Raw genomic sequence first — 12,704 nt, forward strand, 5'->3', positions numbered from 1 at the left:
ATTTTACAATAAACAAAGTTATAAATACACGAAATCATTCCCGCATCGAAAACCCCTTTACCAATAATACCTAATTCTAATAGTCCATGTAATTATTCCGCTGATTCGCCTGGTCGGACGGTGAAATCTGTCACTTGCTCCGCCTTCAAGTCATCACAAAGGTCGAGATTCGAACAACTCGAGTCTTTTTCAGCACTAATTAAAATTGTCCATGTAATTATTCCGCTGATTCGTCGGGTCGGACGGTGAAAGCCGCCACTCGTCTACCTTCGTGTAATCTCAAAGGTCAAGACTCGAACGACTCGAGTCTTTTCCAGCACTGGTTCAAATTGGCCGGGTAATTAGCCGTTTGATTGGCCCGGCCGGACGTTGACAACCGTCACTCGTCAATTTCCGTCTTCCCTTGCCCGCAGGACGTACGTGTAATCCGTTCAAGCCAATTTGATATTTGCCATCCTTAATCCATCAATAAAATGAGAAATAAAGGGTTTAGTCGGATGTTGTAGATGTTATATTAAAAATCTAGTTTTCCTACTTGTCCTGGTTAAAACTGTCGTTTGGACAAAACTGTTTTATTTTTTCTAAAGTGCCTTGGCGATAAATAGGTTGTATTAGGAAAAGTTTTGACTATAGGCACTTGGGAAAACTACCTTCAATTAGGAAAAATGGTTTTAAACTAAAACCGGGATTTTGCAGTAACATCGATACTGGTTACATAAAATAATTTTTCGACCTAACTTACACCGAATATTTTTCCGTATATCCTAAAAGTCATTTATTAATTTTGCGTTCAATCTCAACAAATCCCTAAATTATTCAAAGAGATCCATATCTAATATGTTAGGAGGGCCACTCGAAAGCAACATTTTAAACCTTTAGATCCCAGATGGCTTTATGAATGATTCATCGTTGGAAATTTTAGGGGTCCTTGAGGGGACGAATCTACTCGTACATGTACCTAAAGTGATATTAATATTAATCTGGGAATTAATTAGCAAACTCTTGTATAATTACATTTTTATGTCACATTTTGCTCGTAACATTTTGTCAAGATGTGTGTTATCGATGTTATAAATTTAATTTAAAAATGTCACTAGCACTGTTTGGTTTCCAGTCAAATCATTACATAGTATAAAACAAAGTCGCTTCCCGCTGTCTGTCTGTCTGTCTGTATGTATGCTTAGATCTTTAAAACTACGCAACGGATTGTAATGCGGTTTTTTTAATAGATAGAGTGATTCAAGAGGAACAGGGGCGGGCGGGTCGCTAGTTATGTATACGATAAAAAAGTGACTCTTTCCAAACCACTGTATTTTTTTATATTACTAGGGTAGTCCCTAGAAATAGTTCTTTCTTTTTCAAAAATATGAGACTAATGTAAAGTGATGTTGTTTCAGGTACCTACCGACATGGATATATGGAGTATAGCAGTTTTGGTAAGACTTCCCCAGACGTTAGAGCACTTCTCATCGCTTCATACCTAGGTATTTCTTTCACTAAACTAACTTAAAATTCCATTTACCGGACATTTCCTTCACAATCTCTTTCACCGCACTATCGAAAACAAATTAAACACGTTTCCACCTCGCACTTATTTTATTAAGTCCTTACACGTGAGGAAGGAGTGTAAACGCATTACAGAGTGTGAAACACTCAAAATAGCGCCATGTTATTAGGTTTGAGCGTGAGTGCTTCGGCAATTTGTATTTATATGTGTTTTGAGACTTTGAAAAAAAGCGGAATAAGTGGAAAAGTGGAGCCTACTTTTCAAATCTATACTGACGTAAAGGTCATTGCCTGCAATTCAACGAAACGTCTTGTCCATGTGACCGAAATCTGCTTTGCTTTTTCTAACCTGAACACGATGAATCGAGATAAATATAGGTATTTTGTGTGTTTCTTATACCAAGGTACTAGGAGAAACAAACAGTCTTACATAATGAACTAATCTTGAACAACAAATGGACCTTAAGTTAGGTAAGTACTATCATACAGTTATGAATAAAAGGAAAATATTTCCCATTTCTTGACCAAAAGCCTGTGCTCAGCCGTATCTTAGGCTTTTTGGTTTTTGGTTGTATTAGTTACTGTTATTTTAACAAGCCGGTGACTTAATTATCTTTTTATAATTTGTGTTGCTCTTCTTTTTGCTCTTACATTGGAATCATTTCATTAGCAAGAGCCAATTCAACAATCTCTTCTTCTTTAACAAATTCAGAAGAAACCTATAAAAGTAAATGAAGTTTCACCTTCCAAAACTATTTCACCGGTTAATCTAACCTGTTTTAACACACTCACACAACTAAGGAATTCCTCAACAAATCTCGGTCCAACACTAACCAATACTTAAAAAATTCAATCAATTAAAGTACCTTGCGGACACCTCGTCGGTGTCCGTTTATTTGTCTTCAGACTGGGACCTATTCCACGGCGAGCGAAAATTTTCTATCGGTGTTTGCGCGCTGAATGCCAAGTGAGCGCGGTTGGTGCACGTCTCGGAAATACCACAAGTTTTCACGTTTTGGACACTCTAAAAGGGTTTAATACAAGTTTATGTAGACTTTGTTAGTGAACTTTATAAAAACCTACTTTAGGATTGTTTTTGGATTTAAAAACACTAATCTTTTAAAAAGGATTTATCTTACGCATTAAGTAGTTTAGTTCTTCTGGTTTTGTGTTCATGAACTACTGTTACAACTTACAATTTTTTAGAGCATCGTGGCAATCGTCTCAAAACGAATGATCGCCCGTGATCAGTTTAGATTCATACTAAATTTAATAAACTGTATGTAGTACACAGTATTTGACCTAATAAATAAATGAACAAATGATTGTTAACTAATTGCTATTACCTACCATTTAAACAAATATATGAATATTTAGTGGAGGCAAGCAACTTATAGTCAAGATACACTCAGCGCTAGCTCTAGTCCGAGCAATTTTTTAGGATGAGCTAGACTTTTGTCAAGGTAATGAATGTGCGGGATCTAGGTCGTCTAGGCGCATTTGTCTACCCAATGGACCTGAAGTTTTGGTACTTCTACAATTTACGAGATGTGGCAATTTGCTAAAGTGTACCTAATTAATTTACGGAATATCGCGTGATGACTTTTGTTATTTAAACAGAAAGAGACATTGGCTTGGGAATGAACAGTGCAATAAATACGTAAGCTACTAAACTAAATGAAAACTACCGCATCTCCCTGAAACATTCAAAAAATAAATTGTTTGCATATTTATTTATTTATTTAAACTTTATTGCACAAAATATATACAACAATGTACAAATGGCGGACTTAATGCCAAATGGCATTCTCTACCAGTCAACCATATTTATATCTATATTTATATTTATATTCATATTTATATTTATATTTATATCTATATTGTGCATATTTGCACAATATAAATTCTTATAAATTTAAATTAATGTAAATTGTACTGTAATCATATGTTGTAGAATAAATAAATCTAAATCTATATCTATTGCAACGAGCGGGCGGCAGGTCTGGTTTTTCTACAGTACGGCAGGCGGCTATTTCGAAGGTAATTTTTAGTCAGAGTTGTAAGATAATAAATGTATGACGTAACCAATTCTGCCCCAATAACTCACTTTTAGTTCAACAGACTGGCTTCACCTAATTTAAACTACAAAGGTTTACATTACGTTTCCTGGATTATCCTTGACCAAGGCAGTGGAAAATTCAGAGGAAAAAAAACAGTCGTGACCAGACTGCAGCGGTTTAATTATGAGGACATAGTCGAGACTTTGTTGTGGCAGATATTGACAAAATGAAACATCGTTATGAGAATATTGTGGTGGTTGTAAAGTGGAGAAAATAGCTACAGGAAAATATATTTTTCACTTGAAATGAAACGGGTATCGATTATCAATTATCACAGGATCACCTGGTTATTATGCCGTGATTGTTGACAGTTTATTCAGTGTGTATAAATAAAAGATAACGTAAAAATGTATTAAAAATGTTAAATGGCAACTTTTGCTAAGGTTTTATTTAATCCTTAGCCAAATTTTGCTAATGTAATTTCCAGGTCCACCCGTAGTTAAAGTTGCTCAGTATGACTAAAATATTAACCTCTCAAAATTTGGCGAAAGGTTGAAATAAAAAATACCCAGTCTAATAGCGGTTAAATTGGATAACGTAGTGGCCAAATGTGTCACTCTTCCAATTTTTTTCCTTATATTTTTATACAAATTGTTTGCCAAGCGATATATTTGACATCTTCTCGGCTAGACAAAAGGCCCGTGCCGGTAACCGAGTTAGTAGCAGACGGTATTAGTGCACTCGGGGCGTCAACCCCCCAGATTACTGGCTTATTGTATTATGACACTGTTGTTAACAGCTGTATACCAACCAAGCATACCTGCCTTATGCAAGATGGTGTCATTTAGAAGCTCCGGCTTTTTAAAAGTTATTTCAGTACCCAGACTATAAACATGAAGCAAGTGCTTATGTTAAACCTTCGGGCGTGCTGGCAGATGTCGCAAACAGGAAAGAAATTAGACACAATCACTTATAAAATTATCAATCGTAACACACCATAATTAAGACGTCTTCCGATTTATTTCAGTACTTATCTTCAAGACAAAGTTTGGTTTTGCGAGCCACATTAGGGCATTTCATAATCCGGATAAGAATTGTTGATGGAGTCTCCATTTTCGGATACGGCAAGGAAGGAAGAGAGAGATTTGATGATGACTAAATTAAATTAGTATACTTCTAATCTAATATTAGGTAAGTAGAGAGTATATTGTCAGTGCAATAATTAGGTACTTACAATATGATGGTATTTTAAATTTGATTTTCACATTATATTTCACACCAAGGATGTTAAAATGATTTTTACAGTACATATGGGGCTATATTTCCGCACTAGTGCGTAAAATAGCACTTTTCGTGCGTATGTCGAAACTTTAAAGTGTCATATGTACTGTAAAACGTTGTTCGATACACGTGCAACTCGTGTCGATTTAAAACACTCCCTTCGGTCGTGTTTTAATTTAACGCCACTCGTTTCAAATTTCCTCTTTTTCGCACTTGTATGGAAAATAACTATTTGCGCGCAAGCGAGTGATATAAAAAAGAACAAACTTTTTCCGAGTTAGTGAAGTGAAAAATTACTTGTGACTCGGCGCTTTGTCCAACTACTTTTAATATACATAACAAAGTATTGAATCCTTTCCATGGATAAAGTCTGGACCAGTCTCCGTTTTCTTTTCTTTCTTTCTGAGATGTGATCAAACCCTAAACACAAGATAAAAGAAAACGGTTAAGTAATTAAAAAAGTACTAGTTTAGTTTTTGAAAGGTCATACCCTAAGTATCGTATCGTTATCATTTTCTCAACTGATTCAAAGTCTGTAGGTGCGATATTTTGAAACATTGTGAAAATGCTCCGTTTAAACGAAAACCAAAAGAAGCTTCATATCATGCGGGTGAAAAATGAGAATATTGCGGCGAGCACGCAGTTGAGAAAACACAGAAGACAGGTTTTTAGTTAAAACAAAAAAAAATGTAGGACGGGTTTTAATTTCAATTTTATTTAAAACTCCGAATGATGATTTATCACAAAACAGCTGAGAATCACAGCGCGGAATCAGAAAGTTTGCTGCTGGACCATTCGGGCTGACCCATAATGCCATGTCGTGAGCCAAACACGCCTCGCCTGCGACTGGTCGCAGTTCCACCTTATAAACTTAGAGACTGACAACATAGCAGGACAGGGCCACCATTGACATTGGTTTTGTATTACCTAGCCTAATTTTGACTTGGAAAGAACGAGATACATGCGGATTGTAAAGTGTAGGTATTCAACTTTTCAGCACTTTAGATTAAATCAGACAAGGCAAGACGCGGTGTACAAAATGTACAAATACATTAATTGTGCCTCCTGTGGAACAATAGTTAATTTTGCTTGAGGCAAGAGGAACAGTATGAGAATTCCCTGCAAGTGTTTCTGTTGCCCCAATATCTCACTTACCCAATCCAATACCCATTCTAATATCACCTACTAATTTCTTACAAAATTTACCTTCTATAATTTTGTTTACTGTTCTCGGAGCAGATGCCCACAACGATTACTGTGTTATACCGGCAGTAGCGGACATTTTGATGTATTCTACGGTGCGCGAACATCGTCTAGATTGAACGAAAACATTGTTATATCGATGTTATTGTAATTAGATTTCTTCTCGATATTTCTGAACCTTCGGTATAATTTCTGTACGCTTTAAAAATAAGAGATGAAGACAGACTGATTTCTGAGAATGTAACAGTTGTGCTTTTGTGAATTTGAAATACCGAAAGCATACATATAAAATAAACCAATGCATATAACATTTAACTAATAAAATACTTACGAAGAAGGACGTTTTTCTTGATACACCTGACATTAATATCTACTATATCTATTATTTAGACACAACTGTAACACTAATATCAACGCGGTATTTTGTGTCAGCGGACACTGTTATCCTAGAGCACACATGAGTTACAAGCTTTGACCTCGATATGATAACATAATAAACATTGCAAGGACGTTGGATAAATATTTGGTATAATGCCAAAGACGTTATTGACGTCATAATATATGTAACTGATGTAATGTCCTTAAGACGATAGTGAATGATCGCTTCTCCGTACAAACGTAGTCCCTATTTTCCTCTATGGATATTAACGTTATGGAAAACATTTTTACACAATTTTATAAACATTAACTTAGCTATGACGAAAACGAAGGGGCGTTTGATTTTATTTTTTAATTACATATATGAATTATAAGCTGTTCAAAATTTTTATGAAATTTGTTTATTTTCTCCTTGATTTTTATACAATTGTAGTTTTATACATTTTAAGTAATGAAGCAATGTGAAATTAGCAATTTATAAATAGACCCAAAAGAACTTGAAAACGTGATTCGTAAGTGGACTTTTTCTTCGGTGCCTAGTTTACGAGCTTTTTACAGTCGGTCGTTTATTATACGATTTATGATGTTATAAAGCATAAAACAATGCTTTTGCAGCGTTGCTATAACACCCTTTATGATTTTGATATCGCTATATTGAACTGTTTGGCATGAGAATCGCATTAGTAAAGTCTGGTATCAAGTCTGACGTATTATCATAGTAGAACGACCGCAATCATGAGATATATGAAGCTTTATAATACCTACTCCTTTATCTAGGGGTGAACTGTGGATTGAAATGTAGAAATGTATTATGTATGGTGGTATGGAAGTAAAGTTACGGATCAGACTATTACGCCTCAAAATAAGCCTCTTTAATAGCTTTTCAAAAATATATAAGACCCTATATATATATGTAAGTATGTCTTTTAATTTTAAAAGACTGACACAAGAAAGAAATGATTGGCAATTACTCCACCGACAAGAGCAAAGCTCTTAAGTTATGATGATGATGATATGTACCTATGTAGTGCAAATAAACTGTGACAGATCCAGTTAGAAGGTTTGTTCCTGGTTCGTCGTATTCCTGTTTCGTCGTATTCCTGTTTCGTCGGATTCCTGATTCGTCGTATTCTTGTTTCGTCGGAATTATATACATATAATTAAATATGTCGTGCAGTAAACCAGTATTTACTACCTAAATATGAAGATTTAATGTAATCACCAGTGATAGTACTTTTTTTAGCATTTTTAGCACATTTCGACGAATCAGGAATCCGACGAAACAGGAATACGACGAAACAGGAATACGACGAACCAGGAACAAACCAGTTAGAACACGGTGTAACTCTGGTATGTCCCCTATATGAAAAATAATTCCAGGATGGCAGATACTTTTGGAGCGTTGTTACATCCGCTATTATTGACGCTGACTGTACCTAACACTTTACATGAAATGTTTTTGGACTTTTTGGTGGGATCATACCTACTTATAACATAAGCTATGATTGGTGAAGTACTTATCAGTTCCCCAGGGCCTACACTAAACGGGGAACAGATCCGAGATGGCAACAGCTGAAATAAATTTTTAACGAAGCTGATTTCCTCAAGGCCCCATCCTCCCCTTTGATGTTCATGATTGGCTTGATTTCAAATAATCTTAACAGAAATATACGGGGGTGGGCTGGGGAAAAATGGATCTTTTAAATAAGTACTTTATTGGCTTTGATCCAATGCAGATATAAGGAGTTGGAGGATATTGGTACAGTTACGGAGGAAATTCGGTTTATTGTGTTAAAACTGTTTTCTTTGTTTTAGGACAAAATAATTAAGTTTTTTTGTTTAACATATTAATAACAACTTAGATCAAGTTAGTTTAATCATGTGTCATCATTCTAAAGTCTAGGTCCAAGGTGATGTCGAATTCCGTTTAGAGATTTTAGATTTTTTTTAACTAGTTCACCTGCTTTACCTTTTGGTAACAGATTATTAACTATCCTAAAAACAGAAAATATGGCTGTTTTCGCAAAAAAATACAATACACCTAACTAAATCAATCGCCCTCCAACAAAGACATTAGTAAAAATCGGAAAACAGTGACCCATACAATGCTGGTCGACCGCGGCCGAAATGAAATAAAACCAGTTAAGGTACTGCACTGAATACAAAACAGAATAGTTTTGGGGATAGATTTTTTGGAAAGGGATTTTTAATCCAATATTCTGGTAGCATGCGTGTAGGCATTGCGTGCCACCACTCTAGTTACCTATTATATTTCCAATATGTCATTCTAGATTAGGTATACTTGTGGTATTTCGTAGGGAATTGGTCGGCTTTCCAAAACCGAATTCTCTCCACAAGGCTTTTCAATCATTCGCTCTGGCATTTCTTGTAAATTAACTGAAGCCATATACGTAGAAGACTGATCATCACACCTGCTACTTTGCCGAGGTAAATACAGGGATCCCCTGTCTATTCACACAAGCATTAGGTAAGCATTATTAAGTTGCAGTATCGTACCGTAATCGACGCAAAGCGCAAATTAAGTCAAAATCAAAACATACACCGTTTTGATTTTGACTTAATTTGCGCTCCGAATCCGACATTGTAATGTTAAAATCATATAATCACCTTTTATACTTTTTAATCTTTTTACAAGTAAAACACCATGCAACTCTGAAAAGGTACCGTGAAGCGCGTTACGATAGGCCCTATGTAACATTTGAAGCGCAATGAGATTGTATATCAGAAATCTCCTAATCTCCCTTTTTGGCTTAGGTATTTGCTCTATAAACAAGTTTAATGGCTTTTTTTCTTTTATAATGTGATTTAAATATAATCCTCAACGAACTTCAGAACCTCCAGTCCATTCAAAGCCGCCACGCAAATCTTCACAAAAAACACTACTTAACATTTTCAGGCGCTAAATTAAGATTTCCGCCGTATTCGCCATACCAAAATCCTACTCTACTAATAATTGCAACGAAAAGGCAACGTTATGTTGTGCTGGTTAAGTTTTTAAATCAGACCACCGTCTAGTAAAGATATGAGGTTTTTGGAGTAAGTTTCGATTTCGCGTTTTATTATGAAGTCCTCGAAATAAAACCCGTTTTGAGCTTTCAAATTCCCTTCTATTTTCTGTAATGCAGTATATCCATTCGTTATTCGCTTTGACTATGTGTTTAGAGTGACTGTCACTGTTTCAAGCTTCCTTATCTGTTTATTAGACAAGCATTCGCCTGTGACTCCGCTTAGAAGTATAAAAATTTCAACTTAATTTTTACCCCATTAGGGGTAAAATTGCTGTCGTACACTGGAGCTTACAAGATATATGTGTTGTTTGTCAATATAAAGCGACTGTTTTATTTAATTAGCAAAAATCGAATGCCTTGCCGCTGTTTATAAATGATATAATGTTAACTAATACTAAAATGCAGTAAACTTCACTAATGAATGAATGTTGGACGCGATTAGGGAAACGGGGCGTCGCTTGCCACGCGATTGTATGATCCGACTCGTGAATCAGTGATTACTTGATTAGTGATTACTGATTAGTGCTGGCTAGTTAATTAGTAATTACGCTAATTCATTAGGATACAGATTGCGTCTATGATGCTCATGCTCTGGAAGTAGCTCATTGTTTATAAGGGGCGAACTTATTGAGCCATTTAAAAAAATTACGATATGGAATTTTTTGTTAAGAGAATAAGAGCGTGTCAAGGTAATTTTGAAAACCTCCCCTGCTTAGCCACTTCTGATGCTGACTATATATACATTCATCTATAGATTCTACATTTTCTACAAGTGAGAGTTGGGGAGGAGAAAAAATTATAGTACCTATATAATTTATTCCAAGTATGACCATAATCACTGTTTCATAATTTCAGCGCAAAGTATTAAAGTGTGTCTACAGTGAGAATACGAATAATTTTAGTCTACGTGGGTTCATAAAGAGAATTATAAAATTGTGGTAAGACTAATTTTATTTACGTCATTGCGTTACTAAAGTTTCCCTAAACTTAGATTGCGTAACCTGAAGTTTTGATAATCCTAAAAGTTAGATAAGAAGATGACAGCAGGTGGCTTAACTAAGTGAGTCTACAAATTAGATAAATTGTTCGTGCGGTCGATGTCGATGTCGAGTGTGAAAATTAACCAATTTATTATAAATTGAACTATGGAATAGGCACTGATTGTAGGTAGCCTACTATTTCGTGTTTAAATAATCCATACTAATATTATAAATGCGAAAGTGTGTCTGTCTGTTACCTCTTCACGCTTAAACCGCTGAACCGATTTAGTTGGGTATACAGACATTTTGAGTTTCGGGAAAGGACATAGGATACTTTTTATTCCAGAACTCACCCCTCAAGGGGGTGAAAAGGGGGGGTGGAAATTTGTATGGGGAATCAATAACCGCTGAACCGATTTCGACGAAACTTGGTATGTGGATAGTTTGAGCTGTGGGGAAGAATATAAAAAAGTTTTTATTCTCGGAATCATCCCTTAAGGGTGTAAAAAATGGGGTGGAACTTTGTAAAGTGGATACTTACATTTGGGGATGAAAAAAGGATGAATAAAAAGCAGATTTGTTTAAAAAGTAAGGTAGCCAAATTACTTATTCCACGCAGACAAAGTCGCGGGCAAAAGCTAGTGTGATAAATTGTTACAAAAGTACTTAACCACATGAACAGTTAAATCAGTTATACGTTCTTATCCAAAATATAATGTTAAAATGTTTTAAAGTAAGTAGTTTAAACTGAAACTTTATAAATTCCATGATCATAACATACTTATCTTCTTTTTAACCACTCTCCCTGCAATATTTAATAAAACACTGCAATTGTATTACCCCGCTTTACTATATTAAAAGATACAGTGTGGCTTAAACGTGCGTAATTTTTCACCGTAAAACCCGAACGAATTAGCCGAACTGGGTCAAACTTTGCGCTCGTTTTGCGTTTTTTTTGCATTATGTATTTACTTCTTTTGTTCGGAGTTTGTGACTTTTTTATTTTTAACATATTTCCAAATGCTTTATGATGTTTCGTGGGACGCTTTTAATGCTGTTAAATATTAACGCTGTTTTTAGAGAGTACTGGCTTTCAAAGATTAGGCCGTCCTTTATACAATTAAGTAAATACATGTATTGACACGTACGTAAATGTACCCAAAAACTAATCATTCCTCTGACCCATAAATATTATAGTTTACTTATTCGCACTTACCTAATCTAACGAAATCCACGATTACATTCTATTTAATTGTTACTGTAACGAGATCTACAGTGTGTGGCCTACAACACGGGCGAAAAATTAAAACGTAGATTCTACTCCTCAAACTAGACAATGTTTGTTCAACGACTTTTAAAAATAACCTGTGGTTTGTATTTTAAAACACTTTAAAATTTATTCGAACACGCAATGTATTACGAAATTGATTATGCCTGTACGGTGACAAGACTGACGGGCAATGTCAATTAGACGGAATTTAAAGTACATTGAAAATATTATTTAGTTTATTTGAAAAAGGGACAATTTTAAGACTACATAATTTCAAAAAGTTGTTGAACAAAAGTTTTATTGTTTGAGGAGTAGAATCTACGTTTTAATTATTCACCCGTGTTGTACGCCACACACTGTATAACAACCGTAACCGCTGCTTCATCAATAATGTTGTCAACAACAATATCTCAGGCGTTCTATTAACTCAAGTCAAATCATGTCAACAGCCAGTACCGATGGATGACAAATTGGTGTTGGGCGTTTTTTACCAAACTGCCAGATTAGGGCAAGAAAGTGCGTACACGTCAGGGGCGGGGGTGACAAATGGAGCACGCCATTGACGGTAATGGTAGGATGCATAGTTATTTGGGACTGTCAAGACACATTCATTTAGTTATAAGTTGGGTAAGTGCCATTGGTCTGATGCGTTATTTGGTTAAAAGTTGAGTACAATTGATCTGCGTTATGATATATAGCTGGTCAAACCAAATTTGTTAGTAAATAAAAACAAAAAAAACTATACTCATCCTTTTCTTTTGGGTGCTAGTACCTACTAGTGTAAGACAAAGATAGTATGATTCTCTCTGTCTATGTTTGAAATGAGATAATCCTTTTGACAAACTACGAGTATATGCTATAACTGAATTGTCGAAGTTTGCAAACTTCAAATATAAAGCTCCCGTGAAGCTTACATTTGTTATTGAGATAGGTATTTAATCGGGAAACTTACATAATTTTAGAGTCAATTTGAAATAATATTACACGAGTGACCCGT

At 35.3% G+C, this 12,704-nt stretch overlaps 1 protein-coding gene across 1 annotated transcript in view; it reads left to right on the top strand.

Moving 5' to 3' along the window:
• LOC134653446 (uncharacterized protein CG43867) overlaps positions 1 to 12,704 on the top strand; it is a 447,433-nt gene that overhangs the window by 325,380 nt on the left and 109,349 nt on the right. The window contains exon 5 of the mRNA XM_063508812.1: positions 1,398 to 1,436. Coding sequence (XP_063364882.1) covers positions 1,398 to 1,436 — 39 coding nt within the window. The remainder of the gene's footprint in view (positions 1 to 1,397; positions 1,437 to 12,704) is intronic.

Source organism: Cydia amplana, chromosome 13 (assembly GCF_948474715.1).
Source record: "Cydia amplana chromosome 13, ilCydAmpl1.1, whole genome shotgun sequence".
Taxonomy (NCBI): Eukaryota; Metazoa; Arthropoda; class Insecta; order Lepidoptera; family Tortricidae; genus Cydia; species Cydia amplana.